Below are 24,324 nucleotides of genomic sequence, written 5' to 3' on the forward strand. Positions count from 1 at the left end.
CCCTTTTGTCTCCGTGAAAATACGGAAGTAGACATGACGATGATGACGGAATAATATGAAATGGAATTAAATGTGTGGTGGACTTTTTTATAGAGTATTTAATAAATAGAAATGATATTTACAAGAGCAAAAGAAATTTCCTCCCTCAATATCAACAAAAACTTGGGGCTCTTCTGAAGAATCAAAATCCAAATTCAAATGCACACCAGAGGAACTGTCAGTTGCTCTCGGCCTACGCCGTGGCTATGATTTTTGGTTGAAATTCAATTTTGCTAAAAAATTTTAAACAGATTTTTAATTATTATTTATAAATATAAAATAAGTACATGAGAAAATGTCTCACTGGTTTGACCAATAGCTGATTGAGAAAACTACACAAGGCCCCAAAATATTACAAATAAGCACTCTATAAAAAAATATTGCAAAATAAATATTGAGACTGATGTTATTTCTTACCAATATAAAAAACCAATCATAATTTACAATTCAACTCTAGAGTTCTGCAAGTTCTTCATAAATTTACAAATGCTATGTCTAAAATAGCATTTGCCACGGCAAATGATCATCTCCTTCCAACATGTTTAAATTTACAAATGCTATGTCTAAAATAGCATTTGCCACGGCAAATGATCATCTCCTTCCAACATGTTTTTGACATCAATTTACAAAATGCTTCAGATTAATTACTCTGCCCAACAAGGCTCAAGAGGGAATACTTGACCATCAGATATATCTTCCCATAGTGCACCGCAAGCCTGGCTCCAGACACAACCCAATACCCCGGTGAATTTTCTGGTCCTCTCACCCTCTCCGTCGTGTCAACAAACCTCAGATGCTTCGGTGGGTACACCGGCATTGGGGGCCCTGTTGGATACAGGGCAGACGAAACAGTCACATCGCCTGGCTTTGGATGACCCTTTCGTTTCTCTCTAGTGAATAATAATCCACAGAATCCTAATGACTTGTGGCTCAACTTACTGAGATTGGGCTCCCATTCTGGTTCACTCTGCAAAGTAGATCCGAGTATTTTGGAGAAGCGCAGGCGTAGAAAGAGGCACTTGTTCTCAACTTGTAACTGAGCCCCAGTGACTATGGAGAGAGGATCATTTGACTCTACAGGTGCAGTGCAGACACATGCAAGGCTATTCCACCAAACTTTTTGATGGAATGTGCAGTTATAAGAGTTACATGACAAATAAGCATTTTCATTGTCTGAAAGTGGGAAGGACTTTGGTAGAGAAGCCAGATGCTGCAAGTGAATTGCCAAGCGGTTGCTTCTTCTGCCTTCCAACTGTAGCCTTAGTCCTACTACGGGTCTGTTACCCACATCGACCTGCCATTGAAGGGAAAAGGACATGTCATATTTGGTGCTTTATTTATTTATTGTTTCAAAAAAATTTAAGTGAGTTAGGTCCTAGGGACTCATGGGGGTCTAGGGCCAGGGTATGCTTTTAGGCTCAAAACATATTTAAAGATCGCTCACCAATAAAGTTATCACATTGATAGTGAGATTCGAACTCACAATTTTGTTAGTTATAAACTGGCTCTGTATCAATTAGACTAATTCTTGTTGACTTTTATTTATTTATTTAGTTTGAGGTCTGTCATTTTTCAAAAGTTCCATCAAATCCAACTAATCTAAGGGTCATTTAGTTTAGCATTTTTTTCCCCCAAAAAAGTGATTTTGGTTAGGGGTGAAAGGGGGAATTGGATATGGGGAGGTGCTAAAAATAGTCTATCTTTAGCTTACTTTGACAAGCTAATCCTACTCAAACTTTATTATTTATCTCAGTTCCCCACAACTCTTCCCAACTAAAATCACTTTAAAAGAAAATTTCAACAAACTGGCCCTAAATGGACTCATTAAGGGAACAAAACTTTCTCAACACTTCTCTACGCACAAAGATTAAGCTTGAAATCTTGACTTATTTTCTCTATTGTTGTTACCATTGACATGAGGTCTCCCAGTTTTCAGAAGTTACATGTGTCCCAACTAATCTAAGTCAAACCAAGTTAACTCATCGAAGGGACAACACTTTCTAAAGGTTATTTTCTCTATCCACAAAGACGAGCTTATCACAAAAAAAAAAAAAAAGAGGATGGAGCTTGAGATGTTATTTAAACAAATCTAATTCATTAATACTCAAACAAGCATTAGTAATAGATTAATTTTTTCGGTTGACATGACATCGAAGTTCTCATTATTAGGATAGTTTCATGTGAGAGGGTATACTAGATAATATAATGAAATTAATACAAAATTCACTCTAAAAAACGCGGGGGAAGAATCAGAGATAAGGGAAGCACGGGAACTGCAGTTTATTAGTAGCGCCATGCAAGTGTACAAAAGTCGGGCTCCCACTAGCTGTTACTGTATGGCTCAACTCTTAAAAGAGAGAAAAATGAAAAATTCCAAACCACGCTTCCTCAACAAGAAGCAAATCAATTTACTGATTCCTTCTTTACAATATTGATGGGTGATGGCAAAAGGATGGAAAACAGGAAACAAAAGTACGTCACTTCATCGTCTTAGTCTCAGTATTCTATAGTTTGTACAAAGCATGGGAAAACAATTCAGATTCAGGAGAAATGGATGGAGAACTTACTGGAAATGTGTCTATGTAAAGCTTATGACCAAAGAAACTGAAGCTTAGCCAGGTGTTGAGTTGGTGCTTCCCATTAGATCCAAGACCCATGTCGGCTATCAAAGGAGCCCAGGCTTTTGGAAGTTGAAACCCTAAAAACTGAGAAAGCCCTTTGATTGGAGGTTGATCTGTTTCAGGAGTAATCAGCAGCTCAATTTCAGAGGCAGGTTGTTAATTGTTACATATCATCTTGAAGAAATCCAAATTAAAGCAAACGAGTTCATTGCTCACATCGAAGATATAGATTCATGGCATGGCTCAGAAATCCAATTGATCTAACACTGGATGGCACGAGGTAAATCAATGGAATAAGCAACATGGAGATGACATCGGGCCCTGAATCCACAGTACGAAGCCATTCCTTATGATTCAGTTTTTCAGTGCTTCCACCCTTCCTATAGCTTCTAATAATCACATCCTGCCAATTATCAAGTTGTGCTGCTCAATTCATGATAGGCACTACACATTACAAAGTATAAGGATCGAATTGTGAATTATACGATTTAGACCTGCTTTCGATTTAGCCATCGATTTGTTTTTTGCTTTGTGACTTGTGAATTATGATGAATCACCAAATATCAATCATCGGTCCAAATATTTTGGTTACTACATGGAAATTATGATACTACAGAAAGACCAAGAAGAAAAATTATTTACTGGATGAACAAATTTGTATTCAGCTAGCTGAATAACAAATTTAAAAGTCGCCAACCCAACCTCCAAGTTGCGCCAGGACAAGGTAAAAGAATACTCCCTTGTATCCTTATTGTGCAAGGCATTTTTCCTAGAAGAAATTTTCTTGTCCTAAATACTATCTCCTGCTCTTAATATAAGAGCTAGTTGGAGATTCAATTTAGTTCTAAATTCACTTTGTCTCCAATATTTGTCCATTTTGCCTCCCAAATAATCTTTATGATAATTGCATATGTTAAAGTGTCTATTAATAGTCAGTTTAAATGCACATGATTAATAAAGGTATTTGAAGGAAGATGTCATCCATTTATTAAAAATAACTAATTTAACTAATTTTTTCAATATTTACAAATTAGATATTTAGTTCTTATGTAAAGATGGAAGGTAGTATAAGTTATCAACGAGTTATTAATTGCTACTTTCCAATTTTACCCATGTTATTAATTAAGGTTTAGTGTTAATAAGCTCATTGAACTCTGTGTTTATCTATCTACATCATTTAAGCTGGAAATAAACTTAGAAAAAAAAAATTAATTTATGACAAATTTAATGTTTTAACTATCATTTCTTGATACATTGAGAATTAGTTAAGAATCCACCGTAATAAGGATGAGGGGGAGTATGTGCGCAATACCTCTTCATTGTAACGTATATCTTCAGAAGTCAGGTAGCTATTTTCTGCAGAATCCATAAACCTCATGTCAGCTTTATCCTTCAAAAGCTTTTGGAGCTCAGGAGGTTGGAGGTTCGATGAATATGATTGCCTCAAATATAACACATCCTTTCCTCCCATACTCACCCCAACTACAACATGAGTTCCAAACTCCTCTATGAACCTAGCATGATTGCATAGAAATTAGTGTTATCATTGTGAACTGTTCAAGAGTCGCCACAATTTTCAACGAAATCGTGTTCCATATAAACATAAATCTTTTCACACCAGGAAAATTAGTAATGTGCTAAGAGAAATTAGTACAAGAAGCTGTGGATACACTTCTTGCTAATGGAATCCAAGGACAACCAATAAGATACGGTCATAATAAGGTTTACAAGTTGCTTTTAGATGTAATTGAGGGTTTTCCTTCCAGCTTAAAATATAAGCATCAAAACTTTGAAGAAGCTCTACAGTTTGAATTTTTTTGATTATTTAATGCTTTTTCAAAAAATTTTATCCTTAATTTGTTATATGTTTTTTTCACTTATTTTTTTCACTCGTACTCTCTCTGCTCATTTTTTACTCATTCTCTCTTCCACTCACCCTCTCTATATAAATGATGATGTTTTAAGAAAATAAGTTGTAATTTTTATGTATTTGTTGTCTATAACCAATTTTAATGAATGTTTTGAATTGCATAAGTTAGTTATTTGATGTTTATGTTTTAAACCGGGAGAGTATGACGGTGAAAGTGGATAATATTTATGAGCACGAAGTTTTAAGTAAATGAAGAGAAAAATTCAACCTGCACAAAAGTTACTTTGTTCCTCTGGAACCAAATCATAGAACTAGCTATAGGGAATGTATTGAACAGAGCCAGAAAGTCTCACCTAGCCAAAGCATCAGGGTCCCATGTTGATGGAACAGCTTCTTTGACACGATCCTCAAGTTCTGCTCGATTTTTATTATCTAGTTCAATAGTATAGCTTTTGAGGAACCACCCATCATAAGCAAGAGATTTAATGCCGCCATAATCCTCAATCCAGCGATCAGATAGCCCAAACGAGGCAAGGAAATTCCCAGGCACCGGAGCAGTGCCTCCCAGGCTCAATTCCTGGTTGAAGTGCTCCTTCATCTAAAACAGAATACCAGGTCAAAAAAATGAAAAGAGGACTTTTGTCCCTTAAAGACAGACATGTTTGACTTGCTAAACGTGAATTTCTGCAACTATGTAAACCAACATACCTGCCGCGGGGAGAGAACATCGGACTGGATTCTTAGACATTCACCTCTAACACACTTGATAGAGATAGGGACGTTTGGAATTGAAACCCCACACGGAATCTCCAGATTATGGCTCTGTTCTTCATTGATCACTATCAAACTGGAACCCAACTTGCAGTTGTTGAAAGATATGTCTTTGGTAAGGTCAAATCCAAGGCCGATTGACTTAATAGCTTGCTGGGCTGCTTGAACACGTGAATCACTTGAAGCCATCGCTGGATCAGAAGGATTACCAGAGAAGGCATGTTTAATAAAAAGAAGAAACCGTTGTTTATTGTTGGCGGGGCGTTAAGAAGCTGCTCAGAAGCTTCTTTTTTTGTTGTCTGAAGCTGCTAAGAATTAACTAAGAAGCAAAACCAGGCATTTCCACTCCTTTTTCAAAGGACTTTAGAGAGGTTTTTGGGCTGATGGAGATACAAATGAGAGGGAATGGATTGTGAAGAATTTTGCAAATTTTAGATTTTGTTTGTAATATAATTTATATTATAAAATGAGGCTTATTTTTTAGATTACATGAGTATTATTTTTTCAACAGGGAGTCGTCCTCTGCTGGCGCGTTAATCCATTGATTTCCTCAGAATATGTCTGCGATGAATTTGAATTGCCATTGTGTGTGTATAAAATCAGCTTGAAAACCATTTTTGCCCTTCCACTAGGACAAAGAACCCCAGAATAAATGGAGGGACACTTTCTGAATTACATAACCTTCTTGTCTTCTACGGGTCCCAGAATTCCAGTAGTCTGAATCTGATGACCTCCTTCGCCAGATATTTTCTTCTGTGGCGGGAGCAGTTTGCCTCTCAGCCACTTCTTCGTCCCTTCCTGCTTCGTACAACTCCATGCCAAATCAGATAGAGCATTTGCCATATTCGATTATCTCCCTCCAACCATCCATCGCAGCCGCAAGTTCGACGTCTGTTTCTCTGACGCAACTCTATGAAGCTTCGGTTTCGCTCTGCACAACAAGGTTCAAAAGTGAATACTTAACCATCAGATATTGTTTTCCCCCGCGACGAAGCAAGCCTTGTTACAAGATTGAAATGCTTTTGATCAAAAAATTTTCCTCCACTTCTTAATTCTTCCCTCTTTCCTCATTGGCGACAAAAACTTGGGGTTCTTGCGACCAAACTCGCAGAATCAAAATCAAAATCCGATTTCAAATGTACACTGAAGGAACCGCCAGTTTTTCTCTCCCTATGCCTGGCCTTTAGTTCTGCCCTTAATTTTCCGTCTTCCTCAGATTTACAACAAAGGAAGCTAGTTCGATAGAACAAAGAGATGGCTTACCACTGCGAGCTCGACGAAGTGAGCTCAACGGATTTGGATTAACAAAAGGCGAGGAAGGTCGAAGGCAGAGCACATCGGAGCCAGTTGGTGGGATTGGAAGCATGGTGGATTGAATAATCCTAGGAATGGATGTCCCTTCAATTTTTGGGAAGAACGAATTTCGATAAATTTATTTAGGAATTAGGAGTTAGGACGGCACCGAAGTCCGAGAGAGAGACTGATTTCTTGTACCGAAAAGAAAAAAAGACGCATTTCCTTGGCAGTCCTGTAACCAAACATGACCTGGAAGACGATGACGATGCTTCTTTTTTCCTCAAGTAACTGATAAGCAAACCATTTCAAACTTGTATAGAAATATTATGTGACTTTGGAGAACAAAATGCAAATAAAATATCGTCCAGAGCCACAACAAGAAGTGATTACTGACGTATACATCAAATTTTCTTTGTACTTGAGAAAGAACGTTATGAATACTTTGACATGAAAACCACCATTTGTATACATGTTAAAAGCATATTCTTGGTTAGGACTCTGACTAAATTGAAAATCAAGCCACAACTCTACATGTCTCTAAAGTCTAAACCATCCATCGCAGTACCAATATGTGTTGGCATCACTTTCACTGAAGCAACACTATAAGGCTTCATTTTCACTACTCTGCATAACAAGGTTCAAGAGTGAATACTTAACCATCAGACATATTTTCCCATACTGCACAGCAAGCCTTGCTCCAGACACAACCCAATACCCCGGTGAATCTTTTGGTCCTCTCACCATCTCCGTCGTGTCAACAAATTTCAGAAGCTTCGGCGTGTGCACAGGCAGTGGCCGTGCTGCTGTGTACGTGGTTGACCCAATAGTCACATCTCCTGGCTTTGGATGACCCTTTTGTTTCTCATTAGTGATTAATAGTCCACATAATCCTAATGGCTTGTGGTCCAAGTTATCGACATTCGACTCCCATTCTGGTTTATTCTGCAAAGCAGATCCGAGTACTTTGGAGAAGCGCAGGCGTAGAAAGAGGCATTTGTTCTCAACTTGTAACTGAGCTCCAGTGACTATGGAGAGAGCATCATCTGACTCTACTGGTGCAGTGCAGACAAATGCAAGGCTATTCCAGCGAACCTTCTGATGGGATGTACAATTATAAGAGTTACATGACAAATAAGCATTTTCATTGTCTGAAAGTGGGAAGGACTTTGGTAGAGAAGCCAGATGCTGCAAGTGAATTGCTAAGCGGTTGCTTCTTCTCCCTTCTAACTGTAATCTCAAGCCTATTACGGGTCTGTTACCCACATCAACCTGCCATTGAACCAAAATGAACATGTCACAGACATTTATCAGCAGTATTACTAGCTTGCCATTTACATCAAGGATTCTTGATAACAGTTTAATTTTTTCAAGCCTATTACTAGCTCCTTGCCATTTATTACTAGGATGGGTCTTATATTAGTCATTGCATCAGATGTTCTAATAAATCTAACATCAAACCATATAAACGACACAAAGGAAGAGCAATTGTTCTAATAAAGGAAACGGATGATTCGTTTCAGCTCATACAGTTTCAACAAGTGCGCTGATCAACTAGTGATGTCTTTACAATATTGGCAACGAAAAGATGGGAAACAGGTATGAGAAACTTGTATGTTTGGATCTTTGGCTATGATCACAATAGCCTATAAGCCGTAATGCTCAAACAAGGTAATCAAGACAAATGCTCAAATAAGGAATAAATAAATGATAGACCTTGAGTAAAATTAGCCATAGTAGATTTTGATTGTTATGACGAATACACGAGGTCTTAGAGAATAAGATAGCTCCTTAGCCTTTCATGATTCAGCCCATCAAAGAGCGTTAACTCTTTTCTAGCATTCAAGAAACCAATAATTCAAGTCATTAAGTGGAACAACAGTCACATGCATAATCATAAAATACTACCTCCATTTCTAATTATAAAACCCCATTTGTAGTTTAAATGAGGTCTTATATTTAGGACTGGAGGTAGTACATCTTAAGATAATGTGTATCTTGATAATTAATATGGATACATGACTTTGGCCAACTACTAATGAATGTACCATTATTGATGATTATAATTAAGATTTATTTCAACTTTTAATACAGACCATATTTCATCATGTTTATTATTATTCGTCTAGCAAAGACTGTGTCTTGTCATGTGGTCATTAGGTCTATATCAAGTTTATCATAAATTTAACGGGGAGACAAAGTTATGTCTCTTCATTACTCTCTAGCTTCTAGGAAGCATGGGAAATCTTCATTATTCACAAAAACAGATAAAGAGCTTACTGGAATTGTGTCTATGTAAAGCTTAGGACCAAAGAAACCAAATGTTAGCCAGGTGTTGACTTGTTGCTTCCAACGAGCACCAAGCCGTATTTCATTGAGAACGGGAGCCCAGTGTCTTGGAAGCTGAAACTCAAAAAACTGATGCAGGTCTTCGATTGGAGGTTTACCTGTTTCAGGAGCAATCAGTTTAATTCAGATTCAGTTTATCCAATTTCAGAAGGAGTTTATTGCGTATGCTTTCTTGAAATTCACAGGTTTTTCAAGTGATGTGCAAAATAAACCAAACAAGTCCACTGCTTACATTGAAGATATAAATTTAGGGCATGGCACACAAATCCACTTCCACGAATGCTTCTCAAGAGGGATGTCAATGGAACAAGAAACATGGAGATGACATCAGGTTCCAAGTCAACAGTATCAAACCATTCCTTATGATGCAGCGTCTCAGTGCTTCCACCCCTCCTACTGCTTATTACAACCACGTTCTGCGAACACATGAAAAATTCATCATGCGTTCTTGTCAGGAAATTAAGGTATTGGAAAAAGGTCCAGAAGAAAATTTGTATGCTGGATGAACAAATGACGCGATGTGATTTGGTTGTTTATAGAGCACAATAGCGTGATGTAATCCGTGCAGCTGACCTCACCTAGTGAGATAAAGCCTGTTGTTGACTTGTTGTTGGATGAAACAAATGCGTACACGAGCAGGATATTGAACAAATTTAAAGTAACTGAACAAATGGTGAATAAAATATAGGTGTAAAATACCTCTCCATTGTAACTTGTGTCTTCTGAAGTCAAACTACTATTTTCTGCAGAGCCCATAAACCTCATGTCAGCTTTATCCTTCAAAAGTTTTTGGAGATCAGTGGGTTGGAGGTTTGATGAATGTGATTGCCTCAAATATAACACATCCTTTCCTCCCATGCTCACCCCAACTACAACATGAGTTCCAAACTCCTCTATAAACCTTGCATGATTTAATAGAAATCAACGTTATCATTGTGAAGCCTCTTAATAATTTCCATAGTCTTCAAATAAATCATGTTCCCACACACACTTTCCTCAGCTCAAATACATCTTATCACAAGTATTTGGGTGAAAAAAGATAGCATTGAATGTAGCAAGTGCTTTCCATCAAAGTTTCTAAATGAAATTGAGAAGAAAAAGGAAGCTTTTAACATCATAAAAGGTAGTAAATTTGTTCCATTAACTAGCATTGTTGGATGGTGATTTCACAGATTCTCACCTTGCCAAAGCCTCAGGGTCCCATGATGATGGAACAGCTTCTTTGACATGATCCTTAAGTTCTCCTTGATGTTTTTCAAGTTCAATAGTATAGCGTTTGATGAACCATCCATCATAAGCAAGAGATTTTATGCTATCCAATTCTTTTATACAGCGATCAGATATCCCAAATGAAGCACAGAAATTCCCAGACGCAGTTCTACCTCCTAAGCACATTTCTTCGTTGAAGTGCTCCAACATCTGAAACAGAATGCAGGAATTTGATCCTCAAAGACACAGACGTTTGACATGCTAAACATGAATTTCTGCAACCATAACTAACATACCTGCTGTAAGGAAAGAACATCAGAATGGATTTTTAGAGATTCACCTCTGACACATTTGATGGAGATGGGGACGTTTGGAATTGAAACCCCACCTGGAATCTCCAGATTACGGCTCTGTTCTTCAATGATAACGATCAAACTCGGACCCCCCTTGCAGTTGTTGAAAGATATGTCGTGGGTTATGTCAAATCCCAGGCCAATTGAGCCAATGGCTTTCTGGGCTGCTCGTAGGCGTGAATCTCTCGATGCCATTGCTGAATTTGAAGGTTTATCAATGAAGAAAGATTTGAGAAACAGAAGAAACCATTACATTCAGTTCTGAAACATTCATTTTGAGTTTCACGGATCAACACTAAGGAGCAATAGTTAAAGTTGCTCCAACTTCCAAGGGATGACGTTTACTTTGGGGTCTACTTCTGTGAAGAGGAAGCAGCTAAGAAGCAGATCAAATTTCCTTTTTTCCTCCTTTTTTTCCCTTCGAGAGGACAAGAAAGAGTGCAATTTTCTCAGAACGTTTGATCTTTTTATTTTGAAAAATAAAAAAAAATATGTTTTTAAAAACTGAAAAACGAAAAATCCAAAATAACTTTTATATGATTTCTGATTTCTGATTTTGTGTTTTTTTAATTTTTTTTTTGGAGAAACATTTGAGAAATTTTTGTCTCTTCTCCTTTACTACCTACTACTTATTACTACTGATAATAATTATTACTTGTTAAAGTGTAATTATTTATATTTTTTTCAAATATGATTTTTTTAAAAGTTATTTTCCAAACAAAGTTTTTTATTTTTTGTTTCCAAAACTTGTTCTTAAAAATAATTTTATAAAATTATTTTAAAAATAAGAAAACAAAGAACAAAAACAAACAAGCCCTATATTTCTCCCCTGGCAATATCAATATGGCATGGATATGGCATGGTTTCATTAGTCTAAAACTCGCCAAACCACTTTATGAATTAATAATGACATTTTTTAGTTTGAAGAGTTTCGGACAATAATTTTGAATATTTTGATCCTATTTACTGGTCAAAAAAAAAAAATCCAGCAAAGCATACTAGGAGAGTACCCCAGAAGTCAGCCTCGTGATCCATTGGCCACAAGACATCCCACGTGGTCACATTCGACCTACAAAGATGCGCGTGATTGTGTGTCATGTGTGCATATAACAAACGGCGCGTTTGGAATCACCGTTATAAGTATTTATAAATAAGTTATAAAATTTTTTATATATATTTATCTCGTGTTTTTTAAATTATAATTAAAAAATTATTTATAAATTATTTCAGACAAGCCCTAAAACTTGTATAAGTCAACATTTTATTGTCCAGATGGCAAAAACACTTTTATTAATGCCTTTTTTAATCCACCTTTTTTATACACTTCTTAAGTTTTTTTTTTTGAAATACTACCTCCGGTCCTAATTATAAGACCCAGTTGACTTATTTGAGGAGATTAAGGAAGTAAGTTAAGTTAGTTATTTGTAATAAATAAGTGTTGTCATTCTTAAAATATCCTTGTTAATTAAGTATATTGACTAGAACTATCATTATTAGAAGGATTATCTTGGAAAAAAATGTATAAATATGAGAGACAAAATGGATTGGGGTCTTATAATTAGGACCAAACAAAAAGTCAAACGGGATCTTATAATAAGGACCAGAGGTAGTATAAGATTATGAGTTTTAAAATGACTGGTGACGCATTTTTTTAAAATTTATTAATTATTATAACTATATAATTATGTCATTTCTCAAATCTCATTTGAAAATCTTAAAAAAAAAAACACACATATTATTTATTTGGTGTTTTTAATTAAATATTTCAAGAAAAAACATGAATTTTTTTTTTTTTGCATCTTGTATGAAAGAAAACCAGGAAAAATTAGAAAATAAAAAAATAGATGAATTTAGTAGAGTAAACAAGACTTTCCCATCCATATCCAGTGAATTACCAACCAAACATATGTTATACATGCACACAGACACACATATAACAACAGCAAGTGGAATTAACTACACATACTGTACTACGTTATCGTGCTCTGTCAACCGTTATACGGGTGTCCATACAGAGGCATTAAAAGTGAAAACAATGGACAGGCCTTAGGTGGGGTGGGGGAAGATAGATTATTTGACTGATTCCAAAAGGCAGAAAGAAGGTTGGATACGGCATGAGACCAGGTCGGCGAGAGCCAGAGCCCAGAACCAACCAGGGGACACGGACACGTTCATCAAAAATCTCATTTCCGTTATTCTCTTTTTTATTATTATTCAAACCAATCACCAAGTTCGTATCTTTGTTCCTGCTTTCTTTTCTTTTCTTTTCTTTCTTTCTTTCTTTCTTTCTATTTTCTCAACTCATCCGGCAGTACCTACGAAGCAAGCCGCCAGAATTCATCCCCCCCCCCCCCAACCCCATTTATGTTCAATGTATTGGAAAATTCCTTTTGAGAATTAAGAGCAGGGAAAAGCACATGCTTTATGCATGATCTCAAGATAATGTGTAAGTTCTTTTTTTCCTATTTAATTTCTTTGTTAAAAAAGATTTTTTCCAATTGTCTATTTCGATGTGAGATTATCTTTTGTGGCATGTTGTTATTATTAATTAATTAATTAATTAATTAATATAGTTATCTGATAGAAGGCTTAAAACGTTGAATTTCAACCTTAGGAATAAGCGTCTTTTTTTTTTTTTAACAAAGTCTAATTCATTTAAAATAAAAGAGAGCTTCTTGTTTTTTTTCCCCTTTTTTTAGGCCAACGCTCATACAATTAGGCCTCTTAAGGGCCGGCGCATTAGAATCAAGTCAATCTTAATTGACATTGATTAAGAGCTAATGGTAGAATGTGGGAGATGAGGATAAAATTTTTGTAACCACGTGGATTAGTTAAACAGGTTTTTTTTAAAAAAAATAATAATAATAATGCAACTACAGGTACAGCACTTACAAACAAAACACCTGCAAAACCAAACGCCACCTGCTACTTCCCTTTAATCTCCAATCCATGTTCTTAATGAAACCACCCCTCCTAATATAAACACCAAACTACAAACACGAAATTAAAGATCTTTCGGTTGAACATGAGTAAGTAGTACTATGTCCGGTTCGTAATAAAAGAAGTAGTTGATTAATTTAAATAGATTAAAAAAAATCTACCTCCAATCCTTAATATAAGAGGTAGTTGATTAATTTAAATAGATTAAGAAAAAAAATGTACCTCCAGTTTTTAATATAGGAGATAGTTGATTAATTTAAATAGATTAAGAAAGTTTGTTAAGTTAGTTATTTGTAATAAATAAGTGTTATCTTCTCTAGAATGTTTTTGCTAATCATATCTATTAGTTAGAACTCCATTTAATAAAAATTTTAACATGTGCAATTACTATAAGAACTATTTTGAAAAAAATAAAAAATGTGATGAGAAACAAAGTATATTAGAGTCTTATATTTAAGACCAAATTAAATATCAAACTAGTTTTTATATTAAAAATCGAAAAATATTACCCATGCAAAAAATTCTACTTTATAATGCTGCATGATTGGGGGAAAAAAAAACCCACTAAGAAATTATTTTTTTTGGGTAAAAACCCACTAAGAAATTGATGGAGAAGCTAATGCCACTAACTTTACTTTCGAAGAAGGATAAACGGACTTCTATTCAATTTGGATTTGAATGGATCGGACATAAATTTAATATTAAGTCGATTGAGAGTCCTACATTGATGATAAGAGTTCTGGGAATATTCGGAAATTTCATTAAAGCTATATTTGATGATGATGGGGACCTAGGATCCAGACCCAACAACTTGCAAAAATTATAATTAATGTGCAAACTTTTTAAAATAAAATTATTTTTTGCATCCTATTATTAACAATTTTTAGTTATTTGTCATTTTTAAAATATTGTAGTCTTGAAATATAATTGAGTTCATTTTTTTTCTCTCCCGATTGCCCCTTTTTGATTTCCCAATCAATATTTATATCCTACACCTAAAATAATGCATTGCATGCCCTTTAATATACTTTCCCCAGTCCTCAGTATAAAAGTTAGTTTAACGTTTAATTTGATTCTAAATATAAAATTCCAATTCACTTTGTCTTTTATATTTATCTATTTTTTTTGAGATAATCATTGTAATAGTTGCATATGTCATATATTTCATAAAATGGTGGTCTCGTTAAATGATTAGTACTAATTTTCTTAATCTATTTAAAAACGGCAGTTCCTCAGACTTCGACCTGTTTATCCATTTGCCAATCCCCTCGTGATTATGGGGAAGGACTTGAATGCTACTAAGAGAAGGCTTGAAAGACAATTTCCAATTGTATGGAGAATGGAGCACGAGGCTGCTTCAAAAATAGAGCTTTTTTTTTTTTTGAAGAAATAATAATTTTAAAAAGTTCAAAATATGTGAAATGAATTTTGTTTTGAGAGTTATGTGAAAAAACTGCCCCTCATATTTTTAATTAAAACCAATTATAAACTTCTTAATCACATTCTTTCTGACAAACAGCTCTCATATATAAACTTGATTTATAAGGATCACGTCTAAAAGAATTGATTTAATCAAAATGAAGAATCTGGATAAATTTTCAAGAAAATATAATTAAAAATCAGAATTAAAAAAATAAGTAATAGTGGCTTATGAAATAATTCTAATTTTTTCAATTCATAATTGATATTGATGTATAAACGTATGGGATGTTTGAATTTTATTAAAAAGAGGATTATAATATGATTTGCTCTTTTGTCCCCCCCCCCTCCCTCCCCGGTCAGAGATACGGAAATAACTCAAGTTATATACGTTAAAGACAAAAACGATTTCGCATATCTGTATGAGTGCAAGGATTAGTATAATACCTCAATGATGAGGCGGAGATGCCCCAGGCAGCCCTCAAGGGCTGACTTTCTCTGGAAACAAGCCGTCACCTACCAATGTGAAACATAAACTAATCAATAGAAATATCTCTGCTCAAAGTTCAGACCTGTACTAGTTTGACCAGCCATCTTGCATGTACCTTGGGGGCACCGAAAAGCGAAAACGATATTTAAATCATCTTTAATGTTCACCTTTGGTTGTAGACCCTTTCTTCTCTAGTTTGGTAGATTCTCAACAAGTCTCGATTTCCACGGAAAACCCATCACTGTTCGTGTTTGTTTTGTAGATTTTCTGGGAACATTTTCAGGAAAGATTAGGTTTCTAAGCCTGCTCTGGTCTCTGCTTTGAGTTTGATCAAAGGTGATGAGAGCGTGGTAAGGAAAAATGTCAGCGAAGGCCTTGGACCCAAAGAGATTGGCTGAAGCTTCCATAAAATCTATTGGACTGGGATACGATCTCACAAATGATCTCAAGCTCAGATCCTGCAAAATAAATTCTTCTGACCCAATATTAATTGCTATAGACAAGTACCCAGCTCGGACCGTTGAGCTCCCGAACGGAGTTTCATTCTCAAATGTCCCCAAATCAATTAAATGTGATAAAGGGGAGCGTATGAGATTATGCTCCGATGTCCTCACTTTTCAGCAGGTACCTTCTCTATTTGAAAACATGTTTTTTGTTTTTTTAAATTGTTTTTCCTCTCACTTTTATTTACTAAATCACAGAAAGCTAAATGGGTTCAATTCTAACTCAAAGCAAACTTTGTTGTTTTAATATTGAGTCCAAACTTTTCTTTTCATGTAGATTCTGTGTGTCGTGAACTGAAAATGATTTAAGCTTTCTAACAGTAGATTTTTCCCTCTCCATTTCTTTTTCTTTTTTTGGTTAACAAAGCATTGCATATTCTGCTCTAGATGTCTGAGCAGTTCAATCAGGAGCTATCACTATCTGGTAAGATTCCATCGGGGTATTTCAACGCTGCATTTGAATTATCAGAGGCCTGGCAGAAAGAAGCTGCAAATACAAAAAGTCTTGCTTTTGATGGCGTATCCATAACCTTGTACAACGTTGCATTAGAGAAAACCCAGGTTGTTCTTCGTGAACATGTCAAACAGGCTGTCCCGTCATCATGGGATCCGGCTGCGTTGGCAAGGTACCTTGAGGGTTCAGCAGGATAATCTTTCTTGCTAGTCTGCTTAATTTGCTGGCTTGCCACTACAATTTTCCTTAATTTATAATGTACTATCACCTATGTGTCCAACAAGTGTCCTGAAAACTTAATAAAGTGGGGATGCACTGTTTGGGCTGTAACAGTGAGAGATTCTTTTTCTATTTTTCATGTGAAACATATATTATATCTGAATGATCATTACACAATATTATGGATTCTTACTTTTTTTTAACTTTGGCAAATTAAAAAGATATCTTTCTTTCTCAAAATCACTTCTTTTATTTTCTATTATTGTGTGTGTGCGCGTGTAAATAATTCTGTGTATCAAATCGAAGTTGGGTCAGACATTCTAAGTTTGCAAGCTTAATTATATCCTTCAGAATTATGCTATCTCTTGTAGAGCCCTTTCAATGTTATTTCTTTCCATCTTGCATCTTGGTTATCAGCCCACATCCTGTTGTGGTTGATTCAATTCAACTACATTTTTATGTCTTTGGCAATCACTACTGTCAATCCAGTCATTTGAAATTGTTGACCAGCAAAACCCTAACCATCCTTTTATCTTATAATTTCAGATTCATTGAGAAGTTTGGAACGCATGTCATAGTTGGGGTGAAAATTGGGGGAACTGACATAATATATGCAAGGCAGCAATTCTCATCTTCTGTCCAACCCACGGATGTGCAGAAAAAATTGAAAGAGATGGCTGACAAGTTCTTTGTAAATGGTGCTGGACGATATTACACAAACGATGAAAAATTTAATCAGAAGGAAAAGGTCAGCTTTTGGGTTAAAATATATTTTTCTTCTGTCCCCATCAAGTGAATTTTGAGAGCTCTCAATTGAAAATCTATTAGGGCAGAGTCAGATGGTATCAATGAACCCAAGGTTGATTTGGAAGTTGTAGGCCGTATATGCTTTTAATCTCTGGTAAATAATGAAAGAGAATATTTGAATCCTTTGCTAATGGAATTGTAAATTTCCTGTAAAAACGTCAGAATATATTGGTAGCGAAATACTACATCCTAACCTTCTGTATTTTGTCCTAAATCAGGGAATCCTGGATCTCAATCCCATAAGGAAAAAAGTTTTCTGCACTCCCAAAAAGAATGCTAGCACTTCAGTAATATTCGAAAGGTTAAATTAGTTGTGTGAAAAATCCAAAAGTCTAGTCTAGGGAAATTGAGGGGTAGAACTTAAAAGTTGACATAGAAATATTTTCAGATTTATTGTTTAATTTCATTTTCCTTCTCCAAAATCTTTGAAAATCAGGAGCAATAACTGTGAAGGAACACATTTTTCCCTAAATGATAATGTGAAAGATGAGGAGAACAAATCAAGTGAAATTAGGGAACTGTTTTAGAAGACCTTTACATCAGATAGATGGGTAGATGCCATGTATGTGGTAAAGCCACTGCACTTGACAGCTTTCACGCATATCTTTTTAAGAAAAGGACTTGATTGATAATGCAGATAGCTTAACTTATGCCACTGTCTTCATCTGCAGTTTTTGAAAGAGAATGTGCTGGGTGTGACAGTTGCATCTAGTTCCTATTACTCTCTTGAGGTAAACAGAGCTGCTTTTAACACTATATGTTCCTCCTGTAATTGATTTTAGGCTCCACACTTTTCTAACCGATTCCTTTACTAAGCTTTCTAATTATTTATCTGTTTCATGTCTTGCTGAATGCTTATAGATAATATGCTTGTCTCTTGGGCTTTTTTTTCTCTTTTGGTGACAACTTGTCTCTTAGGCTTTGTTTGTTTCCACTATAATTGATGGTTGGCTACGTACAATTTCTAATTGACTCCTTTACTCAGCTTTTCAATTATTTTATCTGCTTTGTGGCTTGCTGATAGATAATACGCCTGTCTCTTAAGCTTTGTTTGTTCCTACTGTAATTGGTTTTTGGCTTCATAACTTCTAATTGATTCCTTTACCCATCTTTGTTTTATTGTTTATGTGCTTTATGGCATGCTAATAGATAATAGGCTCAGCTCTTAAGCTTTGATTTTGAAATATTTTCTTCTCCAATTCTCATTGTTTATAGAAATTTTATGATCTATCCACTATTATGTTAATATTTTATTCATCACATTATTTTTTGTTGATAATCAAGCTATTAACGTTCTCTGATCGAATACTGAATTGCCTCCTTGTATCATTGAACTAATCATTCAATCCTAGGAGATCATCATGCTGATGTCTTCTGCTGTAGCTTGCTCTCACTAGCTTGTTTAGCCAGAAAATGGCTAGAAGAAATACCTATTACTGACCTGGGTTTTGTTTGTCAACCTTCCACAGGTGCAGGATATTAAGTTCATGGGCAGAAGGAAGGGTGGGAGAAGAGAAAGAAATTTGACCCACGCTGAGTGGTGCCAAACTGTTCCATCGCAACCTGATGTGATCTCAATGTCATTTATACCAATCACATCTTTACTTAGTGGAGTTAATGGGAGTGGATTTTTAACTCATGCTATAAACCTCTATCTCCGCTGTAAGCACAATTTTCTTAATAATTTGCTTATTTACTTTTGGCTTTAAAGCATATCAAATGGTTTTAATATATGTCAGTAGGTTAGAAATGCTTAACCTTTGGATATCAATATTATGTAAATAATCAAATCAACTTTTGTCAAATTAGAGTTCTGATGAGTATTTAGATCATGGTTGTTTTGTGTTGCAATGGTGAAGGGAGAAAGGAAGTTTTGATGGATTTTATAACCTTGATACTATCTGGTGACATTACTGGAACCAGTGACCTATCTCTGAAATGGAGAAGAACCTCAGATTTACCACCATTCAGATAAATATATATTTTGTTAAGCATCCTCAGATCATTTGATTATGATCTGAATGCTTGGAAATCTGTAATTGTTCTGTTCATGATAAATTATTTGCAGTGAAAATATATGTGATTCTTTTCAGGCAAAAAGTGATTTTTGTCATTCTACTATCTACTATTCGATCAATAACAAAATGAGTCAAGTGTAATTTTGACCTCGTGAGTAGTATGGGACTGGTGGAATGCTGTTGGAGGTTAAAATTAATTAATATTTAGACTTTTGCTAATGTAACTTTGTGAAAAATCATTAGGAATGATCATAGGGAAGTTACTGATCTAGCTATGTTTTCATTGTCATTGGAGGCTTATTACCTTGTTTGAAGTCGATTTCATTACATATATATCTGATTCTTAATCCGTTGAATCAAAAAAATTTAAACCTCCCTTCTGGTAAAACGAACCATCATTCATTGGAACTTCCCACTACAGATAAACCCCCGATTGAAGAACTGCATCAATTTTTGGAGTTCCAGCTTCCACGACAATGGGCTCCAATTTTTGGAGAGCTTGCCCTTGGTCCTGATAGAAAGCCACAAACTATGGCATCTTTGCAATTCAGTTTCATGGGTCCTAAGCTCCATGTAAACACAACGCCGGTAATGCTCCCGGTTTTATGTGAACCTTCTCTTCTCTTTTCCTTTGTTTTGTTTTGTTTCTTTTTTTAAAAAAAAATTGAGTTTGTTACTTTTTCTTTAACTTGTATATGTCGTCTTTGGTACTGGTGGGTAGTTATGCTAATAATGTCTGTGTCATTTAGCTGTCAGAAAGTAAGACCTTGATAGTTTGCATCTTTGATAAGCACATGTTTTTCAACGTATTTTGATGGATCATGCTGCATAATCGACATAGAAGAGGACCACAGCCATACTATGATCATCAGTTACTTTAGCATCTTGCCTCGCTTGTACATTCACCTTTTTAGAATCTCCTGCTTATGGTGTTTGAGGTCCAGCGGCTTAAAACAGTGTTTTCACCTTTAACTACCTCGATCATGCATCTTGATTGTATCATGAGTAAATTTGTCGTCTGGTGAGACAATGATGAGGGATGTGTTAGGTCGTTTAGTATTATGGAGCTGCCTTCTGGGGCCAGAGCGAGTAGTTCATGCTTGGTCTGTGTCAGATTTCTGGGTATCGGACATGTTTCTTCCTATTTTCAGAAATGATTGGTGGGGTGGGGTTGGATTGAATGAATGACAATTAATGCCACCATATCATGACTCAACTGTTTAGATTCAAAAGGATTGGCCTCTTGTTGTTGACTTCATTGATATCATCAAGTTTTAGAGATCTTTGTGATTTAAGAGAGAGAGAGAGAGAGAGAGAGAGAGAAGAAAAAACCATTCTGATTTGTGCATTCTCTCAGATTTCTTGTTTAATATGTTGAAAAATGTTGTGATTTAGACTGACTTTGGATGAATTACTTGAAAAGGTTGATGTGGGCGAGAAACCTGTCACGGGCCTTCGATTATATTTAGAAGGGAAAAAAAGCAATCGCCTGGCAATCCATTTGCAGCATCTTTCATCACAGCCTCAGACATTCCTGCTTGAAAATGATAAGAATGGGAATGTCTTGAACGCCACGTTGGAACGCAAGTACTTTGAGAAGGTTCAATGGAAGAGTTTCTCCCATGTGTGCACAGCCCCAGTTGAACCATATGAGGATACCTCCATAGTTACCGGTGCATGCTTTGAAGTCAGAGACCATGGCCTGAAGAAAGTTCTATATCTCAGACTTAAGTTTGCCAAAGTCATCGGCGCAACCAGTGTCAGAGCTGCTGACTGGGACGGTTCACCCGGCTTGACTCACAAATCCGGAATGATCTCAACCCTGATCAGCACTCGCTTCTCATCCGCACAGAAACCGCCACCTAGCCCTGCCGATGTGCACATAAACTCTGCTTTATACCCTAATGGACCTCCTGTGCCTACTCAAGCACCAAAGCTGTTGAAGTTTGTTGATACTACAGAGATAACTAGAGGACCACAGGACTCACCAGGCTATTGGGTTGTGTCTGGGGCAAGGCTGTTAGTGGAGAATGGTAAAATATCACTGAAAGTGAAGTACTCTCTTTTAACTGTTATTCCACCCGATGAAGAGGGTGGAAGCTATTGAGAATTTTACACTGTGAGACGCAGATAGCTTTTGTATATAGTACAAGTGTCTGATTCTATTCCATTGTACATTTTCAAATTTTTATGTGTTCATTATAGGTTATTGCTTGATATTTCTCGTTGCCATTATTTGTAAACTTCAGATGAAGATTTTTGTGGGGTTCCTTAATGTAATTATGGCCTGCTCATATTTTTGATTCTGTTCATTTAGTACAGAACATAGATCTGGTCAGTTAGTCAACGTAAATTACACGCTTTGGGTCAATCTATGAGGGTAATAGTCGCTTAATGGTGGGATAAACAGAGTATTAGGTGAATGTAACATCATAAGAGCTTGTTAAAAGATAAAACTTATCTTAAATATGCACTAAATTCTAAATCTATACCTACAATAATGCCCACACCTTTGTGACACCTTCCTGCAGGGTCTGGACCCCACAGCCTGAGCATGGCCATACACTTATGTCTCACCTAACTCATTTGCAGCCTACTTCCGCAATTATTGCTTCACCTACTTGACCTCAAACGCCAACAAATTCTTGTTTATGGCAGTGATGAAGCCAAGGGTAGGTTTGTATAATCAAGAACCATTCATATATATCATGCAGATGCCCAAGTAATCACGAAATTTGACAAAACAGGACAAGGCAGGCCTTCAAACGGGAAGAGACACCTGAAAAGGACATGATGAAGCCGTCTGAAAGCTTACAATAATTAAAACAAAACATTTCTAAATCTTAAAATTGATTTTCAAAATCATCCGGTGAATTTTGAGGGCTTCTTATTTCTTTTTCTGATTCCCCTTACCCTATCCTTAAAATCTTCTATGACCAATGGCCGACGTTGATTGGAATCTACTATTACGTAGGTTAACTATCTGATAGCTGCAGATCTGATAATAACCACGAAAACCAATGACAATGGGCTTTGAGGGTCCACGTTAAAGATGTTTTAAAACATTTCAACAACATTTCTCATCAAAGAACCACGCACGTTTTATCGCGTACTTGATAGCTCAAGGTTTCGGAGCTTAGAGAGGGAGGCATGGAGAATATTGAGAAGAGCAAAATGATGATAGTCGGAGCACAGGTTATCTTGGGGATTACATGGTGAGGGCAAGCCTTTCCTTGGTTCATCCTACTTTTGCTTATATTCGTCCCATCCACACTTCCTCTCAGCTTTTCAAACTCCATCATCTTCAATCTCTAGGCGTCACCGTCTTCCAAGTAATTATCTTTCTCTTTAGTCTTCTCTTACGTTGCATGTTCATGTGATATATATGTATATATATGTATTAATCTGTAAAATTCATTCATTGTCATGCATATATAGGGGGAGTTAGATGAGCAGGACAAGCTAGTCTCTTGTCTTCAACAGGTTGATGTTGTCATTTCCACAGTGGCTGTTCCTCAGCATCTGGAGCAACTCAAGCTAATCAAGGCCATCAAGCAAGCTGGCAATATCAAGGTTTCTTATGCACATGATATTTACCATACGTATCTGACAACAACGTACGAGTATTGAGAATATAGTTATCATGTTGTTTTATGACAGGGATTTGTTCCCTCAGAATATGGAAACGAAGTGGACAGACTGCAGGGGCTTCGACCATTCGAGGATGCTCTTGAAAACAAGAGGAAGATGAGAAGGGCAACAGAAGAAGCAGGAATCCCCTACACTTACATCTCCGCTAACTCATTTGCAGCCTACTCCATCAATTATCTGCTTTAGCCACATGACCTCACACCAACAACACATTCTTGTCTATGGTACTGGTGAAACCAAGGGTACGTTTGTATAATCAAGAATTAACCATTCACAATACTACCTCCGGTCCTAATTATAAGACCTAGTTGACTAATTGAGGAGATTAAGGAAGTAAGCTAAGTTAGTTATTTGTAATAAATAAGTATTGTCATTCCTAAAATATCCTTGCTAATTAAGTGTATTGGCTAGAATTATCATTATTAGAAGGACTATTTTGGAAAAAAAATGCATAAATATGAGAGACAAAATGAATTGGGATCTTATAATTAGGACCAAACAAAAAGTCAAACGGGGTCTTATATTAAGGACCCAAGGTAGTATATATATATATTATATATATATATATATATATCATGCAGATATACACCAAACTAATCACGAAACTTGAGGTATTTAAATTATGAGGAAGATGTGGCATTTTGCACTGTGAAAGCTGCGACAGATGAAAGAGCAGAAAACCGTGTGGTTACCATTAGACCTGAAGTGAACATATGTCTCAGTTGGAGTTGATAACTTTGTGGGAAAACAGGACAAATTGTACCTTTAAACGGCAACATATACTTGAAAACGGGGTCAATCAGTGTGGAAGTACGATATATTAATGATTCTTCTTGTGATCCCCATTATGAGAACTCTGTTTCTTAGTTCTGGCTCCTGTGGGATTGGATGCCTGATTTTGAAAATTAATAAAATTAGTTAAATCAATTATTTTAAAAAATATGTTGATTTTTTTAAAATACTTTTTAAATCATTTGTATAAAAACTACCTATCGATAGAATTATCTCCTTAATATGTGCAATAATAAGAATAGTTTATGAACAATTATAAATTTAGAAGCTGAAATAAATCGAAATCTTACATTCAAAACCAAAACAACCCTCTTAGCTAACTTTACTCAGAACTGAAGGAAATTTTATTTTTTTTCTATTTAATAGTATTCAAAAAACTGTATAATTTTCTAACTAATTGAATAAAGTTCTTTAACTAATGAATTCTATAGAGAAAAATTTTGAAATTTTACAACAACAAAAAAAATTCCAACGAGAAGACGGCGGGCATGCTTTTGGCAACCTTAATGGCAGTTGTTCCCTTAGG

At 35.8% G+C, this 24,324-nt stretch overlaps 3 protein-coding genes and 1 pseudogene across 4 annotated transcripts; 2 read left to right on the forward strand and 2 right to left on the reverse strand.

Moving 5' to 3' along the window:
* Nucleotides 1-592: 592 nt before the first annotated feature.
* On the reverse strand, nt 593-6,804 carry LOC114742135 (MACPF domain-containing protein At4g24290-like). Its single transcript, XM_028930397.1, has 7 exons — nt 6,565-6,804; nt 5,239-6,232; nt 4,884-5,128; nt 3,973-4,174; nt 2,877-3,063; nt 2,607-2,773; nt 593-1,333 (listed from the first exon to the last, which is right to left on the reverse strand). Exons 2-7 carry the CDS (start codon nt 5,488-5,490, stop codon nt 680-682), a joined length of 1,707 nt encoding a protein of 568 aa, XP_028786230.1. The 5' UTR covers nt 5,491-6,232; nt 6,565-6,804; the 3' UTR covers nt 593-679.
* Nucleotides 6,805-6,994: 190 nt separating this feature from the next.
* LOC114742134 (MACPF domain-containing protein At4g24290) lies at nt 6,995-10,772 on the reverse strand. The gene is made up of 6 exons (XM_028930396.1): nt 10,449-10,772; nt 10,124-10,362; nt 9,643-9,844; nt 9,176-9,359; nt 8,875-9,041; nt 6,995-7,866 (listed from the first exon to the last, which is right to left on the reverse strand). Exons 1-6 carry the CDS (start codon nt 10,698-10,700, stop codon nt 7,198-7,200), a joined length of 1,713 nt encoding a protein of 570 aa, XP_028786229.1. The 5' UTR covers nt 10,701-10,772; the 3' UTR covers nt 6,995-7,197.
* Nucleotides 10,773-15,323: 4,551 nt separating this feature from the next.
* On the forward strand, nt 15,324-21,661 carry LOC114742132 (MACPF domain-containing protein At4g24290). Of its 2 annotated transcripts, none has more exons than XM_028930394.1 (7): nt 15,324-15,978; nt 16,245-16,483; nt 17,077-17,278; nt 18,009-18,068; nt 18,807-18,999; nt 19,777-19,943; nt 20,779-21,661. In XM_028930394.1, exons 1-7 carry the CDS (start codon nt 15,715-15,717, stop codon nt 21,460-21,462), a joined length of 1,809 nt encoding a protein of 602 aa, XP_028786227.1. In that variant the 5' UTR covers nt 15,324-15,714; the 3' UTR covers nt 21,463-21,661. The 2 variants fall into 2 exon arrangements, with proteins under 2 accessions (XP_028786227.1, XP_028786228.1); XM_028930395.1 differs by having other exon boundaries at nt 15,953-15,978; nt 16,225-16,483.
* A 720-nt stretch (nt 21,662-22,381) lies between these two features.
* On the forward strand, nt 22,382-23,816 carry LOC114742129 (isoeugenol synthase 1-like; annotated as a pseudogene).
* Nucleotides 23,817-24,324: the final 508 nt, after the last annotated feature.

Source organism: Neltuma alba, unplaced genomic scaffold, assembly GCF_004799145.2.
Source record: "Neltuma alba isolate B1F8T4 unplaced genomic scaffold, ASM479914v2 tig00003660_pilon, whole genome shotgun sequence".
NCBI classification, from domain to species: domain Eukaryota; kingdom Viridiplantae; phylum Streptophyta; class Magnoliopsida; order Fabales; family Fabaceae; genus Neltuma; species Neltuma alba.